Raw genomic sequence first — 20,621 nt, 5'->3', positions numbered from 1 at the left:
TTGAGGAATGCTTACATTTATTCACTGTAGGCTAAAGGTCTGTATAAATTTTTCTAATATACCTGACGTGATAAACGATGTGGCACAGACGGGGGTCATCACACACTACACTACACTTCAGAACAAAATTTGATTTGACTTATGTCTCTTCAGACAAAGACTCCAGCGAAGAGGAAACAGAGAAGGATGAAAAAAGGAGTAGGACGAGGTTGAGGTGTTACCAAGGTGATAGGGAGAGCCCAGATGACGAGCTTAGCGAGCTGGTGAGTGTGATTGTGTGTGTGTTTTTAAAGCTCTTACACTGACTGTAGCAGTTATTAATGTGTGTGTTCGTCTGTCTGTCCCCTTAATATAGGGAGCTGCCATTACTGCAACCCCCGAACCACTTCCCTCCCTGGTCTCTCTTCACTGCTCTCCACAGCATCTCCTCGACAGGTAATGCTGGTGTACACTACATTACTTAAAAAATACACTGCTCAAAAAAATAAAGGGAACACTTAAACAACACAATGTAACTCCAAGTCAATCACACTTCTGTGAAATCAAACTGTCCACTTAGGAAGCAACACTGATTGACAATAAATTTCACATGCTGTTGTGCAAATGGAATAGACAACAGGTGGAAATTATAGGCAATTAGCAAGACACCCCCAATAAAGGACTGGTTTTGCAGGTGGTGACCACAGACCACTTCTCAGTTCCTATGCTTCCTGGCTGATGTTTTGGTCATTTTTGAATGCTGGCGTTGCTTTCACTCTAGTGGTAGCATGAGACGGAGTCTACAACCCACACAAGTGGCTCAGGTAGTGCAGCTCATCCAGGATGGCACATCAATGCGAGCTGTGGCAAGAAGGTTTGCTGTGTCTGTCAGCGTAGTGTCATTTACATTTACATTTTAGTCATTTAGCAGACGCTCTTATCCAGAGCGACTTACAGTTAGTGAATACATATTTTTTTATACTGGCCCCCCGTGGGAATTGAACCCACAACCCTGGCATTGCAAACGCCATGCTCTATCAACTGAGCTACATCCCTGCCGGCCATTCCCTCCCCTACCCTAGACGACGCTGGGCCAATTGTGCGCCGCCCATGAGTCTCCTGGTCGCGGCCGGCTGCGACAGAGCCTGGATTCGAACCAGGATCTCTAGTGGCACAGTTAGCACTGCGATGCAGTGCCTTAGACCACTGCGCCACTCAGAGCACGGAGGCGCTACCAGGAGACAGGCCAGTACATCAGGAGATGTGGAGGAGGCCGTAGGAGGGCAACAACCCAGCAGCAGGACTGCTACCTCCGCGTTTGTGCAAGGAGGAGAAGGAGGAGCACTGCCAGAGCCCTGCAAAATGACCTCCAGCAGGCCACAAATGTGCATGTGTCTGCTCAAACGGTCAGAAACAGACTCCATGAGGGTGGTATGAGGGCCCGACGTCCACAGGTGGGAGTTGTGCTTACAGCCCAACACCGTGCAGGACGTTTGGCATTTGCCAGAGAGAACCAAGATTGGCAAATTCGCCACTGGCGCCCTGTGCTCTTCACAGATGAAAGCAGGTTCACACTGAGCACATGTGACAGACGTGACAGAGTCTGGAGACGCCGTGGAGAACGTTCTGCTGCCTGCAACATCCTCCAGCATGACCAGTTTGGCGGTGGGTCAGTCATGGTGTGGGGTGGCATTTCTTTGGGGGGCCGCACAGCCCTCCATGTGCTCGCCAGAGGTAGCCTGACTGCCATTAGGTACCGAGATGAGATCCTCAGACCCCTTGTGAGACCATATGCTGGTGCGGTTGGCCCTGGGTTCCTCCTAATGCAAGACAATGCTAGACCTCATGTGGCTGGAGTGTGTCAGCAGTTCCTGCAAGAGGAAGGCATTGATGCTATGGGACTGGCCCGCCCGTTCCCCAGAACTGAATCCAATTGAGCACATCTGGGACATCATGTCTCGCTCCATCCACCAACGCCACGTTGCACCACAGACTGTCCAGGAGTTGGCAGATGCTTTAGTCCAGGTCTGAGAGGAGATCCCTCAGGAGACCATCCACCACCTCATCAGGAGCATGCCCAGGCGTTGTAGGGAGGTCATACAGGCACGTGGAGGCCACACACACTACTGAGCCTCATTTTGACCTGTTTTAAGGACATTACATCAAAGTTGGATCAGCCTGTAGTGTGGTTTTCCACTTTAATTTTGAGGGTGACTCCAAATCCAGACCTCCATGGGTTGATAAATTAGATTTCCATTGATAATTTTTGTGTGATTTTGTTGTCAGCACATTCAACTAAGTAAAGAAAAAAGTATTTAATAAGATTATTTCAGTCATTCAGATCTAGGATGTGTTATTTTAGTGTTCCCTTTATTTTTTTGAGCAGTGTATTTCCTGTAATCTTTTGTCTTGCCAACGTAGTGGTGTGCACACTAAACGTTTTGGCAGAGACGGGAGGTCCCACACTATAAAATTCTTCACTTGGTTGTGAGGATTCTTGATACCACGCTGTCTCGCGAAAACAATGATTTGATGCTTTGGTTAACCTCTTAAGGATCGGACCCTTTTTTTCAATATTCGCCTAAAATGACATACCCAAATCTTACTGCCTGTAGCTCAGGACCTGAAGCAAGGGTATACATATTCTTGATACCGTTTGAAAGGAAAGACTTTGAAGTTTGTGGAAATGTGAAATTAATGTAGGAGAATATAACATTAGATCTGGTAAAAGATAATACAAACAAAAAAACATGTGTTTTCTATTATACATTTTTTCCATCATCTTTGAAATGCAAGAGAAAGTCCACAATATAATATTGCAGTTTAGGCGCAAATTAGATTTTGGCCGCTAGATGGCAGCAGTGTGTGTGCAAAGTTTCAGATTGATCCAGTGAAGCATTGCAATACTGGACAATTTTGTATCAAGTCTGCCCAAATGTGCTGAATTGGTCAATTGATACATTTTCAAGTACATAACTATAGAGAACATACAAAAATGATATGGTAATACAAAATGTAAGTTTACACACTCCCAGGAATGTCACACATGACGGATCATTAGTTTATACACTAACTTTCACACATCTAGATGGCCGGGCGGGGTGGGTGTGGCGCCAGAAACAGCAGGGGTTCAAACTGTAGAACCCAGTTCCTACATTTTAAAATAAAAATGGATTTGATCAAACAAAACAATGCTACATTTTAACTCTGGGACCCTTAGGATGACAAATCAAAGCAAGATTATTGAATGTAAGTACATTATTTACCTTCAGAGGTGAATGTATCAAACCAGTTGGCGTGATAAGTTTTTTTGTTGTGCACTCTCCTCAAACAATAGAATGGTATTTTTTCACTGTAATAGCTACTGTAAATTGGACAGTGCAGTTAGATTAACAAGAATGTAAGCTTTCTGCCCACATAAGACATGTCTATGTCCTGGAAAGTTTGCTGTTACAACAGTCATGCTAATCACATTAGCGCACGTTAGCTCAACCGTCCCGTATACGGGACACCGATCCCGTAGAGGTTAAAGGCAAGTACAAATGCATGCTATTAGTATTCATCGCTCTTGTTTAAGAGTACACATTCTTGCTGATGCGAAACGTCATCATCACTGGTAGGATCTCATTGGCTATTGCTGATCACCGTTCTCAAAACTTGTCGTTAAATATCTCACACTACAAGAGCATTGCAGATTTAGCAACGATAAAATCCAACATTTTTGAAAATATCGGCACGTCTCAAAGACGGGATCGGTAGCCCTCAGATTTCTTCTCTGAACCGCTCACATTAAATGAGCATCGGTGACAGCCGCGCGCCCTGAGTAGGCAAAAACATGGGGATTTTGTCTCCGATCTCAAACTTGTTTAGGACAGCTAAATTGGGGCCAAAATCATATGCCTGGCTTAAGAGAGGATGTCAGAGTGAAAAGTAAGCTGAAATGTATGGGAGAGTGAGACACCAATATAATAAATTACATAACAGGGAATTTAGATGTGCAAGTTTCACTATGCGTGGTTTCATGAGTGATGTATTTGTATTCCAGTTCTGACCTTGAAGTGGAGTTGACAGCTGAGGTGAGAGTGGAGGGCTCGTCATTGCTCAGTATCCTGTCCACTGTCACCCCTGGTATAGGCAGCAGGAAGACAGGTAAATACCTTGTACCAACTCCAATACACACATACAATACTCTACTTCCCCCAAACACACACACACACACACACTTGACAGATTGTGGACCCCCAGGTAGTTGATAAAGGCCTAATATTTCTTGTCTCATCTTTCAGGGTTGCTCTTTGATCCCCGGCCCTCAGCATCCCTCGTCCACCTACAACCCCAGGCTACAGGGAGTACTGGACTGCAGCTTGCCCCAGGCCCAGCTCCCATCCTGGGCCATGGACTTAACTCAAACCCTAGGACTTAAAGGGATGCCTGCTGTCCCTCCTCCTCACAGGATCACAGAGACTGCCAAGAGCCCCCTGCCCTCCTCCACCTCTCCCTCCTCCCCTTCCTCCTCTCCCGCCTCCCCACCTTCCTCTTCATCCTCCTCTCCTGGCACCGTGGCAACCAGCTACCACAATGACATCCAGGAAGGCAGGACCAACAGCGTGACGGTGGGTGACGTGGTGTCCTCCACTTCTGCTTCCCTGGCTCCCCACTCTGACCCCCCTTTCTCCTCCTCTGATCCCTTGTTATGCCTCTCCTCCTCACCCCAAAGGGGAACCGACGGACAAAAAGAGGGCGAGACGGAGATCTATGACCCGTTTCACCCCACGGAAGGAGAGAGGGAGGGAGGAGCGGCCGAGGAGGAAGAAGGGGAAAAGTATGACCCCTTTGATCCGACCGGCTCACCCCCCTCAGCGAGAGAGGAGGAGGAGCGAGAGATGGGGGGAGGGAGGGAGAGAGGGAACAGCGTGAGCAGCAAGGGGAGTGATGCCAGAGGGAAGAGAAGGAAGGCAGAGACAGGGAGGACAGGAGGAGAGGAGAAAGACAATGCTCCTCCAGACTCCACGGACGCTCTCTCTGTTCCCCCGCTCTCCCCGCGCTCCCTCCCTCTCCCCCTCCGGAGGAGGCTGGACCGATCCAAAGAGCCCCGGGTGAAAGTACGGGACAGGAGAGAGAAGGCGGACCACTCGGACCACTCTGAGATTGAGGAGGGTGAGATCGTGGGGGCCAACGAGAGGGACGGAGGGAAGAGGGAGGAGAGAGGCCGGGAAGGAGTTCTTCCTCTCGTCCTCCCCATCTCCTCCGGCAGTCCTTTCCTCCACGGGGGAGCCAAGCCGGAGAGGATCCTGAGGGTGCTGGACGGGGACAGCTTTGTGTCGGTGCGGGCTGAGGGGGACTGGGCGGGGCCGGTGATGCCTGGCATGGAGGATGGGGAGCCCATGGAGGAGGAGGAAGAGGAGGAGGTGGTGGTGGTGGTCGGGGCGGAAGATCTGAGGAGGAAGCTGGTCAGCCGGCGTAAAGCGAGATACCGCTCCTCCTCCCCCCCCTCCCCGCACACCGCCGAGAAGGACAAGAGCCGCAAGTCCTGCAAGAGCTCCAAGGAAAGGGAGCGGCGCAAGCGGAAGGAGGGCAAGGTAGGGGAGGAGGAGGAGAGGAGGAGGAGAAAGAAAAGGAAAGAGAAGGATGGCGGTGGAGAGAAGAGTGGGGAGAGGAAGGATAGACACAGGGAAAGGGAGAGGGGGCGGCGGAGTGAGAAAGAGAAGAAAACAAAGGTGGAGGAGGAGAGAGGGAGGAGCAGCAGAAGCGATAGTAGGAAGAGGAAGAAGAGACGACGGAGCACTCCGGAATCTTCAACACGCCCCCGCTCACAAAACTCCTCAGTGCAGCAGACGCACAGGGGCCGCTCCTGGTCAAACACTTCAGAGGACCGACACAGAGAGAGAGACGGGGACAGAGACAGAGAGAAGAACAGAAACCGGTACAGAGATGGGGAACGAGACGGAGATCGAGACAAGGACAGAAAGAAAGACGACACCCGGAGAAGGGAGAGGAATGGAGACTCCAGCCGGATAAATAGGGAAAGAGAGCGAGACGGCGTCCGCGAATCGACCAGCCGAGAAAGAGGCAGCTCCAAGAGGTCCAAAGGAAGCATAAAACGAAGGCACCGGGACAGAGAAAGGCACCGGGACAGAGAAAGGCACCGGGACAGAGAAAGGGACAGGGAGAGACGTCGAGACGGTCGACCCGTGGTGCCGCCGTCCATCCAGGATCTCAATGGCTCTGACCTGTTCGCCATCAAGCGCACCATCACGGTCACCACGACCACCACCACCACTCTCCCCGGTTCCCCCCCGCTGGCTCCATCCTCCCCCCGCAGCCCCTCCCAGGGCTCCGACAAGCCCCACAAGAGGCAGAAGAAGAGGCGTCGGCGCTTGGATGAAGGGTTGGAAGACAGCATGGGCCGGCATGGGAGCCGCTCCCTCTCGCCGCCGTCACATTACCATGGCTACGACTCTGACCACTTCTCAGACAAACTGGAGATAGACATACACTCTCTGGACGGAGAGGCCCTGGACTCAGACTACCCCTCTATAGAAGACTCCCCACCCCCTCCCCAGCCTTTGGAACCTGCTGCCCCCAGCCCAAGCGCCAAACCAAAGACCGCCACCAAACCTGGACGCCACCACTTCAAGAAGAAATCCCGAACGGGCAAGAAAGCTGGTCAGTCCGAGTCGTCCTCTTCCTCCTCAGTTCGACCCAAAGGCAAGGGGCTCGCCATCTCTTCACTCTCCCCGACCCAGGCACCCTCCGGCCCGGCCTCCGCCCCAGCCACCCTCCCCTCCTCGGCCAAACGAGGGCGGAAGATGGGGAAGGAGAAAGAGCGTGGTGAAAAAGGAGGAAAGAAAGAGTCTGGTCGGTCTGGCAGGTCCAAGAAATTGAGCGGAGGTGTTGGGAGGAAAGCCAAGCTGCAGTCCAAAGTGTCAGTGCTGGTGCGTGAGGGCGTGAGCAGCACCACGGGGGGCCCGGTGGGCTCAGGGAAGCTCGGCATGGAGCTCCTCGGTGCGGGCGGGCCAGTAGGGGGCTCTGGGGGGCCGGTGGTGGGTGGCTCCATTGCAGTGGTCTTTAGGAGGGACAATGAGAGCAGGTCTCCGTTCCTCAAGCCCTGCTCTGAGCCTCTATTGCTGAGTGGACGCAACAAGGACCTGGGGAAGGTGGGCAAACGCAGTTCCCTGGCCGCTCCTCCTTCCTCCTCGCTGGCCAATCCCACGGTGGCAGCACTGAAGTCCAAGAAGGCCAAGCCCAGCTCCACCACCTCCACTTCCTCCTCGGCATCTTCGCCCTCATCGTCCCTGGCAACCAAGCGTAGGCGGCGGCTTGCGAAGAAGACGCGGGGAGAGAAAAGCTTAGCCGGTGGTTTGACGGACATGGATGGCGCCTTGGCCAACTGTAGCTCTGAGGGCGGCGGCTGGGGTGGGACTTCCTCCGACATCCAATCAGGAGTCGGGGCTAAACCCTCCAGTCCGCACTCCGGTCCAGCCGGTCCAATCCCTTCCTCGTCCTCTTCATCATCGTCCTCTTCCACCAGTGTCCTCCCCCCGTCCTCCTCACCCCCCCACACTTCTCCGCCCTCCCTCCCCGCCTCGCGTGATGCTCGGGAGTCCTCTCCTGACTCTCAGACGGTGGACAGCAGCTGTAAGACCCCCGAGCCCTCCTTCCTACCCGAGGACTGCCCCGCTCAGACCCAGAGCACCCCCAACCTGCCCCCCTCCAGTCCCCCGGCCCTACCCTCCTCCCAGGGGGCAGGCCTCTCACAGTACGGCCCCTCCAACATGAAGCCCCTCCCTCTGGACGAAGGCTCCAAATCTTTGGCCTCACCCCCTTGCTCCTCCTCATCTGGCTCTGCCCCCGCCTCTCTCTCACTTCCTCGTTCCTCCACAGACCCCTCCTCCTCTTCCTCCTCTTCTGTTTCTTCCTCCTCGGCCAACAAGCTGCCACCGCCTCCTCCTCCCCCTCCTCATGCTGCCCCTACCCTCCCCTGGAGTCTGCAGACAGGAGTGGACTGCACGGCCGGAGGAGTTTTAGCATGTAAGTCTCTGTCAATAGCATTCATTATAACAACGTTTTGGTGGAGGGGCATTACATTTTTGTGTATTCCTGTTGCTACTATGAAGTATATAATATGTATAAGGTTTAACTCTCTGTATTTCAGTGACAGCTCTGCTGTTTAAGATGGAAGAGGCCAATATCGCAAGTAGAGCCAAAGCCCAAGAGTTCATCCATGCTACAAGCCAGGTGTGTGTGTCTTTGAGTAAATTATGTTCCGTTATGTGTGTGTGTATGTACAGTTGAAGTCGGAAGTTTACATACACCTTAGCCAAATACATTTAAACTCAGTTTTTCACAATTCCTGACATTTAATCCTAATAAAAATTCCCTGTCTTAGGTCAGTTAGGATCACCACTTTATTTTAAGAATGTGAAATGTCAGAATAATAGTAGAGAGAATGATTTATTTCAGCTTTTATTTATTTCATCACATTCCCAGTGGGTCAGAAGTTTACATACACTCAATTAGTATTTGGTAGCCTTTAAATTGTTTAACTTTGGTCAAATGTTTTGGGCAGCCTTCCACAAGCTTCCCACAATAAGTTGGATGAATTTTGGCCCATTCCTCCTGACAGAGCTGGTGTAACCGATTCAGGTTTGAAGGCCTCCTTGCTCGCACACGCTTTTTCAGTTCTGCCCACACATTTTCTATAGGATTGAGGTCAGGGCTTTGTGATGGCCACTCCAATACCTTGACTTTGTTGTCCTTAAGCCATTTTGCCACAACTTTGGAAGTATGTTTGGGGTCATTGTCCATTTGGAAGACCCATTTGCGACCAAGCTTTAACTTCCTGACCGATGTCTTGAGATGTTGCTTCAATATATCCACATAATTTTCCTTCCTCATAATGCCATCTATTTTGTAAAGTGCACCAGTCCCTCCTGCAGCAAAGCATCCCCACAGCATGATGCTGCCACCCCCGTGCTTCACGGTTGGGATGGTGTTCTTCGGCTTGCAAGCCACTCCCTTTTTCCTCCAAACATAACGATAGTTATTATGACCGAATAGTTCTATTTTTGTTTAATCAGACCGGAGGACATTTCTCCAAAAAGTACGATTATTGTCCCCATGTGCAGATGCAAACTGTAGTCTGGCTTTTTTATGGCGGTTTTGGAGCAGTGGCTTCTTCCTTGCTGTGCGGCCTTTCAGGTTATGTCGATATAGGACTCGTTTTACTGTGGCTATAGATACTTTTGTACCTGTTTCCTCCAGCATCTTCACAAGGTCCTTTGCTGTTGTTCTGGGATTGATTTGCACTTTTCGCACCAAAGTACGTTCATCTCTAGGAGACAGAACGCGTCTCCTTCCTGAGCGGTATGACGGCTGCGTGGTCCCATGGTGTTTATACTTGCGTACTATTGTTTGTACAGATGAACGTGGTACCTTCAGGCGTTTGGAAATTGCTCCCAAGGATGAACCAGACTTGTGGAGGTCTACCATTTTTTTTTTTTTCGGAGGACTTGGCTGATTTCTTTTGATTTTCACATGATTTCAAGCAAAGAGGCACTGAGTTTTAAGGTAGGCCTTGAAATACATCCACAGGTACACCTTCAATTGACTCAAATTATGTCAATTAGCCTATCAGAAACTTCTAAAGCCATGACATCATTTTCTGGAATTTTCCAAGCTGTGTAAAGGCACAGTCAACTTAGTGTATGTAAACTTCTGACCCACTGGAATTGTGATACAGTGAATTATAAGTGAAATAATCTGTCTGTAAACAATTGTTGTAAAAATTACTTGTCATGCACAAAGTAGATGTCCTAACCGACTTGCCAAAACTATAGTTTGTTAACCAGAAATGTGTGGAGTGGTTGAAAAACGAGTTTTAATGACTCCAACCTAAGTGTATGTAAACTTCCGACTTCAACTGTATGTGCATCAGTACAGTACCAGTCAAAAGTTTGGACACACCTACTCATTCAAGGGTTTTTCTTTATTTTTACTATTTTCTAAATTGTAGAATAATAGAGAAGACATCAAAACTATGAATCATGTAGGAACCAAAAAAGTGTTAAACAAATGAAATTATATTTTATATTTGAGATTCTTCAAATAGCCACACTTTGCCTTGATGACAGCTTTGCACAATCTCTTGGCATTCTCTCAACCTGCTTCATGAGGAATGCTTTTCCAACAGTCTTGAAGGAGTTCCCACATATCCCTTCACGCTGTGGTCCAACTCATCCCAAACCATCTCAATTGGGTTGAGGTCGGGTGATTGTGGAGGCCAGGTCATCTGATGCAGCACTCAATCACTCTCCTTCTTGGTCAAATAGCCTTTACACAGCCTGGAGGTGTGTTGGGTCATTGTCCTGTTGAAAAACAAATGATAGTACCGCTAAGCGCAAACCAGATGGAATGGCGTATCGCTGCAGAATGCTGTGGTAGCCATGCTGGTTAAGTGTGCCTTGAATTCTAAATAAATCACTGACAGTGTCACCAGCAAAGCACCCCCACACCATCACACCTCTTCCATGCTTCACAGTGGGAACCACACATGCGGAGATCATCCGTTCACCTACTCTGCGTCTCACAAAGACACGGCGGTTGGAACCCAAAATCTCAAATTGGACTCCAGACCAAAGGACGATTTCCACCGGTCTAATGTCCATTGCTCGTTTTTCTTGGCCCAAGCAAGTCTCTTCTTCTTATTGGTGTCCTTTTAGTAGTGGCTTCTTTGCAGCAATTCGACCATGAAGGCCTGATTCACGCAGTCCCCTCTGAACAGTTGATGTTGAGATGTCTTACTTGAACTCTGAAGCATTTATTTGGGCTGCAATCTGAGGTGCAGTTAACTCTAATGAACTTATCCTCTGCAGCAGAGGTAACTCTGGGTCTTCCTTCCCTGTGGCGGTCCTCATGAGAGCCAGTTTCATCACAGCGCTTGATGGTTTTTGTGACTGCACTTGAAGAAACTTTAAAAGTTCTTGACATTTTCCGGATTGACTGACCTTCATGTCTTAAAGTAATGATGGACTGTCATTTCTCTTTGCTTATTTGAGCTGTTCTTGCCATAATATGGACTTGGTCTTTTACCAAATAGGGCTATCTTCTGTATACTACCCCTACTTTGTCACAACACAACTGATTGGCTTAAAATGCATTAAGAAGGAAATAAATTCCACAAATTAACTTTTAACAAGGCACACCTGTTCATTGAAATGTGTTCCAGGTGACTACCTCATGAAGCTGGCAGAGAGAATACCAAGAGTGTGCAAAGCTGTCATCAAGGCAAAGGGTGGCTACTTTGAAAAATCTCAAATATATTTTGATTTGTTTAACACTTTTGTGGTTACTACTTGATTCCATATGTGTTATTTCATAATTTTGATATATTCACTATTAATCTACAATGTAGAAAATAGTTTAAAAAAAGTAAAACCCTTGAATGAGTAGGTGTGTCCTAACTTTTGACTGGTACTGTATATACTAGGCGGTGTCAGATGAAGGCCCCAGTCACCCAAGTCATAAACGGTTCTCTCTGCTACTGCACAGCAAATGGTACTGGAGCGCCAAGACTAGGTCCAAAAGGCTCCTTAACAGCTTCTACCCCCAAGCTCTAAGACTGCTGAACAATTAATCAAGTGGCCACCCGGACTATTTACATTGACACCCACCCCTTTGTTTTTACACTGCTGCTACCTGCTGTTTATTATCTATGCATAGTCAGTTTACCCCTATCTACATGTACAAATTACCTCGACCAACCTGTACCCCTGCACATTGACGCAGTACCAGTACCCACTCGTTATTGTTATTTTATTGTGTTACTTTTTATTTTATTTAGTAAATATTTTCTCAACTCTATTTCTTGAACTGCATTGTTGGTTAAGGGCTTGTAAGTAAGCATTTCACGGTAAGGTCTACACCTGTTGTATTCGGCGCATGTAATTTTCAAGCAGATTTATGTCAAAACTGTAACTAAGCCACTCAGGAACATTCAATGTTGACTTGGTAAGCAACTCCAGTGTATATTTGGCCTGGTGTTTTAGATTATTGTCCTCCTGAAAGGTGAATTTGTCTCCCAGTGTCTGTTGGAATGCAGACTGAACCAGGTTATACTCTAGGATATTGCCTGTGCTTAGCTCTATTCAGTTTCTTTTTATTAAAAAAAAACTCCTTGGTCCTTGCCGATGACCAGCATACCCATAACATGATGCAGCCACCACCATGCTTGAAAATATGATGTGGTACTCAGTAATGTTGTATTTGCCCCAAACATAACACTTTGTATTCAGGACAAAGTGACTTTAGTGCCTTGTTGCAAACAGAATGCATGTTTTGGTATATATTTTTTAATATTTTTCTGTGCAGGCTTCCTTCTTTTCACACTCATTATATTAACGTAACTACAATGTTGTTGGTCCATCCTCAGTTTTCTCCTATCACAGCATGTAACTGTTTTAAAGTCACCATTGGCCGGGCCTCCCGAGTGGCGTGGCGGTCTAAGGCACTGCATCGCAGTGATAGAGGCGTCACTACAGACCCGGGTTTGATCCCGGGCTGTATCACAACCTGCCGTAAATCGTGAGTCCCATAGGGCGGCGCACAATTGGCCCAGCGTCATCCGGGTTAGATGAAGGTTTGGCACTTAACCCTAATTGCTCATGTAAGTCGCTCTGTATAAGAGCGTCTGCTAAATTACTAAAATGTAAATGTAAATGTTTGGCTGGGGTGGCTTTACTTGGCTCATCGCGCTCTAGGGACTCCTTGTGGCGGGGTGCCTGCAGGCTGACCTCGGTCGTCAGCTGGACGGTGTGTCCTCCGTCACATTGGTGCGGCTGGCTTCTGGGTTAAGTGGGCGGGTGTTAAGAAAGGCGTGTTGGCGGGTCATGTTTCAGAGGACGCATGACTCGACCTTCGCCTCCCAAGCCCGTTGGGGAGTTGCAGCGATGAGACAAGATCGAAAAAGGGGGTAAAATAAAAATGTGCCAAACAAAATCACCATTGGCCTCATGGTGAAATCCCTGAGCAGTTTCCTTCCTCTCCGGCAACTGAGTTAGGAAGGACGCCTGTATCTTTGTAGTGACTGGGTGTATTGATGCACCATTGAAAGTGTAATTAATAACTTCACCATGCTCAAAGAGATATTCAATGTCTGCTTCTTTTTTTTTTTTTACCCATCTACCAATAGGTGCCCTTCTTTGCGAGGCATTGGAAAACCTCCCTGGTCTTTGTGGTTGAATCTGTGTTTGAAATTCACTGCTCGACTGAGGGACTTTTCAGATAATTGTATGTGTGGGGTACAGAGATGAGGTAGTCATTCAAAAATCATGTTAACCACTATTATTGCACACAGAGTGAGTCCATGCAATTTATTATTTGACTTGTTAAGCACATTTTTACTCCTGAACTTATTCAGGCTTGCTATAACAGAGGTTAAATACTTATTGACTAAAGACATTTCAGCCTTTAATTTCTAAAAACATAATTCCACTTGGACATTATGGGTTATTGTGTGTAGGCCAGTGACACAAAATCTCAATTTAATCCATTTTAAATTCAGGCTGTAACACAACAAAATGTGAAAAAAGTCAAGGGAGGTAAATACTTTCTGAAAGCACTGTATACGTGTTACATATTTGTCTTGGATTGTTTTGAAGGTGTTCGATATCTGACCAAACACTTCGTTTCTCATCATACCTTCCATCTCTCTCTCTCTTGCAGATTCTCTCCCAAACCAATCAGAACCATTCATCGCAGCATGCCCCTTCCTCTTCTTCCTCCTCCCAGGTTCATCCTCCCCCAGGCCCCACCCCTGCCCAGTTCATCCTGCACAGCTCTCTCCCATTGGTGGGCTGCACCAAAACCCTGCCCAGCCACCTGCACCCTGGCATGTCTATGGGTGGCGGCTGTGCCCAGACCCCGCCCCCTCCCATGCCCTCTGGGTTCTCGGGAGGGTCTGGGGGCTGTAGTGATATAGGCTGGGACAACGAGAGCAAGGACCCTGACAAGGTAGCACCATTAAAAAGCATGTCTTTCTACTGCTCCCATATCTTCCAATTACTGGTGTGTGTGTGTGGAATGGAATAAGGTCATCAGACTATCAGTACAGTACTGCATAGTGTCTTCACGATACCAGAATGTTTACTTCATTACCGATACCAGGTTTAGTATCACGATGCTCGATACCAAAACGATACCACGACAAAAAAGGCATATTAGCCAAAATCACAGAATGGCACTTGATCCAGACAGATGGACTCAGCTACTGCTCTGTTGAATCGTTGAGTTCAATATCATTACATTTGCATTTTTTCGCATACAATTTTTTCAGAGACAGCCATGTATGCATTAATGAATCAATTATACAATCATGCAATCAGTTTGACTTTGTTTTTACCATTTTATTTGAATGGTAAATCTTTATTGGGTAAATCAAGCTGTATCATATTCAATAGGAGTGTGTGAATGCGTTGAGTTATTGAACTTGTTTTGGGTGATTCCATGGGGCTACAGATGACAAACCATTTCCCATCCATTTGGGACACATTTTATTGTGTTCATCAACAACATTTGCATAGAAGTAGCTTTTTTCATAAAAATGTGTGTTGTCTCTTCAACCAGTAATGATGTCATTCATGAAACAGTCAGTTCACTGACGGAGAGATGTGACAGATAGACCGAAATAAGTGAATCCATGAAGTTTTTAGTAGCAATCAGCTTTGAAATCAACATATTCTGCGTTATAGTTTGCATATTATCACAAAGTCTAGGGTAGTGAATTGATGTTAGCTTTAGCTGTCACCTAGCAAGGAAAGTTAGCCTACAAAGCTGGACACTGTATATTCTTCCATTGTAAAGGGTTCTAGCCTGTATCGATCGACATTGTTTTGCGAACAGTAATGAACAGTTTCAACATCTACATGCCTTGTCGAATTATTCAAGTCTGTTAATTTCTGTGCAGCATGAGTGGGGAGCTAACATGATGCAGCCCAGACTCCCAGTGCACGCTAGCAATAAGCAAGTGGAGCAGGCACTGTGGGCGCTATAATAAGGGGTCGGCTGCGCTGATAAGACAGGCTTGATCCGTGAGACACATTTGACAGAAGTACCGAAAGTAACAAATTCTACTGCAAAACAGTTTTTCATGTTCTGGTATTGAAAGGGTACTGACGTTTTGGTATACCGTGCAACACTGGTATACACTGCACCTCTTATTTTATTTTTCTCTCTCTCGCTCTCAGTACCTGAAGAAGCTCCACACTCAAGAGCGTGCGGTGGAGGAGGTGAAGCTGGCCATTAAGCCCTACTACCAGCGTAAAGATATTAACAAGGACGACTACAAGGACATCCTGAGGAAGGCAGTGCACAAGGTAACCCAGCCCTCTAACCCTAAACCTGCTTTAGCTGCATTACATTGTTATTACATGGTTTAGCACAATGTAAGTGTGATGACATGGTTTAAGTACGCTGTTATTACATGGTTTAAGTACGCTGTTATTACATGGTTTAAGTACGGTGTTATTACATGGTTTAAGTACGGTGTTATTACATGGTTTAAGTACGCTGTTATTACATGGTTTAAGTACGGTGTTATTACATGGTTTAAGTACGCTGTTATTACATGGTTTAGTACAGTGTTATTACATGCTTAGTATATTATTACATGGCTTAGTAGTGTTACATGATTTAGTATAGTGTTATTACATGGTTTTGTACAGAGTTAACTGTGTTATTCGATGGTGTAAAACACCTTATTTTATGAATGACTTAATAAACAGTTGGTTCAGTAGTTGAATCAGGTATGTTAATGCTGGGCTGGAACAAAAAAGTCTGCTCAGCAATGGTTAGGCTTTTGGGTTTAGGCTGTAGTGTCTCTCAGTAACAGAGTGTAGGTGCATTTTGTTCCGTAGGAATAACAATTGCTGTTCAACCTGTTTGTGACTTGCACATTTTAAAAAGATTGGCAAACACAATTTAAAAGATTGGCATAATTACTAGACTGAGTAGTGTGGTGTCGATACAATTACTTTGATTTGTTTGTGAATGTTTATAGAATTTCCACAAACAGGTATTGGCAGTTGTTGGAAGTGTGGTATATTTAAGCAATAAGGCCCGAGGGGGTGTGTTATATTGGCCAATACACTGAACAAAAATATAAACGCAACATGTTAAGTGTTGGTCCCATGTTTCATGAGCTGAAATAAAATATATATAAAAAAAAAAAACATATGCACAAAAAGCTTATTTCTCTCAAATTTTGTGCACAAATTTGCTTACATCCCTGTTAGTGAGTATTTCTCCTTTGCAAAGATAATCCATCCACCTGACAGGTGTGGTATATCAAGAAGCTTATTAAACAGCATGATCATTACACAGTTGCACCTTATGCTGGGGACAATTAAAGGTCACTCTAAAATGTGCAGTTTTGTCACACAACACAATGCCACAGATGTCTCAAGTTTTGATGGAGCGTGCAATTGGCATGCTGACTGCAGGAATGTCCAGCAGAGCTGTTTCCAGAGAATTGAATGTTCACAAGCCACGTCCAATGCCGTTTTAGAGAATTTGGCAGTATGTCCAACTGGCCTCACAACTGTAGACCATGTGTAACCACGCCAGCCAAGGATGTCCACATCCGGCTTCTTCACCTGCGGGATCGTCTGAGACCAGCCACCTGGACGGACAGCTGATGAAACTATGGGTTTGCACAACCGAAGAATTTCTGCACAAACTGTCATAAATCGTCTCAGGGAAGCTCATCTGCGTGCTCTTCGTCCTCACCAGGATCTTGAACTGACTGCAGTTTGGCGTCGTAACTGACTTCAGTGGGCAAATACTCACCTTCGATGGCCACTGGCACGCTGGAGAAGTGTGCTCTTCATGGATGAATCCTGGTTTCAATTGTACTGTGCAGACGTGTGGGCGAGCGGTTTGCTGATGTCAACGTTGTGAACAGAGTGCCCCATGGTGGGGTTATGGTATGGGCAGGCATAAGCTATGGACAACTAACACGATTGCATTTTCTCTAAGGCAACTTGAATGCACAGAGATACCGTGATGAGATCCTGATGCCCATTGTTGTGCCATTTATCCGCAGCCGTCACCACATGTTTCAGCATAATAATGCACGGCCCCATGTCGCAAGGATGTGTACACAATTCCTGGAAGCTGAAAATGTCCCAGTTCTTTTATGGCCTGCATACTCACCAGACATGTCACCCATTGAGCATGTTTGGGATGCACTGGATCAACATTTACGACAGCATGTTCCAGTTCCCGCCAATATCCAGCAACTTCTCACAGCCATTGAAGAGGAGTGGGACAACATTCAACAGGCCACAATCAACAGCCTGATCAACTCTATGCGACGGAGATGTGTCGCGCTGCATGAGGCAAATGGTGGTCACACCAGATACTGACTGGTTTTCTGATCCACGCCCATACATTAAGGTATCTGTGACCAACAGATGCATATCTGTATTCCCAGTCATGTGAAATCCATAGATTAGGGCCTAATGAATTTATTTCCTTCATATGAACTGTGACTCAGTAGAATCTTTGTATGTTGTTTATATTTTTGTTCAGTGTACTGTGGCCAAGGGCTGTTCTTATGCACGACACGAAGCCGTATATTGGCCATATACCACAAACCTCAGAGGTGCCTTATTGCTGCTATAAACTGGTTTCCAACATAAAAAGAACAGTAAGCAAGTATTTTTTGCATCATACCCGTGGTATACAGTGGGGAAAAAAGTATTTAGTCAGCCACCAATTGTGCAAGTTCTCCCACTTAAAAAGATGAGAGAGGCCTGTAATTTTCATCATAGGTACACGTCAACTATGACAGACAAATTGAGGAAAAAAATTCCAGAAAATCACATTGTAGGATTTTTAATGAATTTATTTGCAAATTATGGTGGAAAATAAGTATTTGGTCACCTACAAACAAGCAAGATTTCTGGCTCTCACAGACCTGTAACTTCTTCTTTAAGAGGCTCCTTTGTCCTCCACTCGTTACCTGTATTAATGGCACCTGTTTGAACTTGTTATCAGTATAAAAGACACCTGTCCACAACCTCAAACAGTCACACTCCAAACTCCACTATGGCCAATACCAAAGAGCTGTCAAAGGACACCAGAAACAAAATTGTAGACCTGCACCAGGCTGGGAAGACTGAATCTGCAATAGGTCAGCAGCTTGGTTTGAAGAAATCAACTGTGGGAGCAATTATTAGGAAATGGAAGACATACAAGACCACTGATAATCTCCCTCGATCTGGGGCTCCACGCAAGATCTCACCCCGTGGGGTCAAAATGATCACAAGAACGGTGAGCAAAAATCCCAGAACCACACGGGGGGACCTAGTGAATGACCTGCAGAGAGCTGGGACCAAAGTAACAAAGCCTACCATCAGTAACACACTACGCCGCCAGGGACTCAAATCCTGCAGTGCCAGACGTGTCCCCCTGCTTAAGCCAGTACATGTCCAGGCCCGTCTGAAGTTTGCTAGAGTGCATTTGGATGATCCAGAAGAGGATTGGGAGAATGTCAGATGAAACCAAAATAGAACTTTTTGGTGGTAACTCAACTCGTCGTGTTTGGAGGACAAAGAATGCTGAGTTGCATCCAAAGAACACCATACCTACTGTGAAGCATGGGGGTGGAAACATCATGCTTTGGGGCTGTTCTTCTGCAAAGGGACCAGGACGACTGATCCGTGTATAGGAAAGAATGAATGGGGCCATGTATCATGAGATTTTGAGTGAAAACCTCCTTCCATCAGCAAGGGCATTGAAGATGAAACGTGGCTGGGTCTTTCAGCATGACAATGATCCCAAACACACCGCCCGGGCAACGAAGGAGTGGCTTCGTAAGAAGCATTTCAAGGTCCTGGAGTGGCCTAGCCAGTCTCCAGATCACAACCCCATAGAAAATCTTTGGAGGGAGTTGAAAGTCTGTGTTGCCCAGCGACAGCCCCAAAACATCACTGCTATAGAGGAGATCTGCATGGAGGAATGGGCCAAAATACCAGCAACAGTGTGTGAAGACTTACAGAAAACGTTTGACCTGTGTCATTGCCAACAAAGGGTATATAACAAAGTATTGAGAAACTTTTGTTATTGACCAAATACTTATTTTCCACCATAATTTGCAAATAAATTCATAAAAAATCCTACAATGTGATTTTCTGGATTTTCTTTTCTCATTTTGTCTGTCATAGTTGACGTGTACCTATGATGAAAATTACAGGCCTCTCTCATCTTTTTAAGTGGGAGAACTTGCACAATTGGTGGCTGATTAAATACTTTTTTTCCCCCACTGTATTGTCTAATATACACACGGCTGAAATGCTGTTTCAGCCAATCAGCATCCAGAATGCAAACTACCCAGTATATAATACAGAATATGTAACTATGTTCCAACAGTTACAATTTGAAGTAATTACAGCGTAATTACTGTGTAGTTACAGTTTAACAACCATTTGATATATAGTGTGTTTATGACTAATACCGACCTATGTGTGGTTGTCTTTGCTTCTCAGATCTGCCACAGTCGAACAGGAGAGATCAACCCGGTCAAGGTGAGCAACCTGGTCAAGCTTTACGTTCAGAGGTACAAGTACTTCAGGAAGCACGGTCGAAAGATGGACGAGGAAGAGAGGGAGGACAGAGAGATGGATTCCTCCTATTGATTGGACCAGGGGTCGCTCTCCCCCTACTCCCATTGGTTCAGCCGCCCAAGGACCAGCCCCCCACTCCTTGCACGTGACTGGGCCCACTGAGGCCGTAGAGTGACAGTTGTTTTATTCCCCTCCCTATTTGCTGTCCCCATTTTAAACTCGTAACCCCCCCCACCCCCCTCTCTCGTCTCCTGTGTGTCTTGCTGTACAGAAATATTGAGTAGATAACCACGAAATATACACACGCAGTATATGAATAAAAAATAAGTACAATGTTGAGGGAGAGATGCAGAACACACATGCATACACACTTACGTGCGCACACACTGTACATACTGTAAGTACACTACACTGACTCTCTCCTTTTCTCTCTGTGTGGTATAAACCTGTCAAATAGTCAGGTTGTTGGTCGGTTGAATGGATGGATGGTTTAAATATAGAGAGTTGACACTTGATATTCTGTCCATGTCTTTTATTTGAAGTCTGTACACTAAGGAGCGGTTTCCAGAACACAGGAGATTCTCTATCGAGTTCGCTTTTAAGTACAGGACCAGGCTTAATCTGTTTGTGTACTCTGATCAGTGCTTAGGCAGAGAGAAATAAAAGAACACGAGGTGTCACTGTCCTACAAGCTATGGATTTACAGGCTTGCAGCTGACCTGTCACTGACTGAGTGAACAGTTTAAAGGGTTGTTTCTGAACCAGGCTTAAATACTGTAGGTAATGTTTGAGTTATGTAAGAATGTAGACACTTTAGTTAAAATTAGAGCCACTTTGCAGCCTAAAGTAATTGTACGCATCTCTGTATCCCTCTCTGTCATACACACACCGTTATCAAAACTGTTCGAATTTGGGCTAATCCTGACAACAGAGCTTTTCTCAACTATAATTGCTCTGGGTAGAAGTTTCCCATAGGCAGGCAGATCTAGGATCAGTTTTATCCTCCACACAATCCTTACC

General features: G+C 46.4%; 1 protein-coding gene across 1 annotated transcript; it reads left to right on the top strand.

Moving 5' to 3' along the window:
- The first annotated feature begins 243 nt into the window (after nucleotides 1–243).
- LOC123491179 (splicing factor, arginine/serine-rich 19-like) lies at nucleotides 244–20,116 on the top strand. The gene is made up of 7 exons (XM_045221033.1): nucleotides 244–263; nucleotides 4,025–4,139; nucleotides 4,266–8,010; nucleotides 8,135–8,217; nucleotides 13,702–13,989; nucleotides 15,222–15,350; nucleotides 19,524–20,116. The coding sequence occupies exons 1-7, from the start codon at nucleotides 244–246 to the stop codon at nucleotides 19,671–19,673; spliced, it is 4,530 nt and encodes a 1,509-aa protein (XP_045076968.1). The 3' UTR covers nucleotides 19,674–20,116.
- The last annotated feature ends 505 nt before the right edge of the window (nucleotides 20,117–20,621 follow it).

Source organism: Coregonus clupeaformis, chromosome 7 (assembly GCF_020615455.1).
Source record: "Coregonus clupeaformis isolate EN_2021a chromosome 7, ASM2061545v1, whole genome shotgun sequence".
NCBI lineage: Eukaryota > Metazoa > Chordata > Actinopteri > Salmoniformes > Salmonidae > Coregonus > Coregonus clupeaformis.
This window is presented reverse-complemented; position numbering and strand designations above follow the sequence as displayed.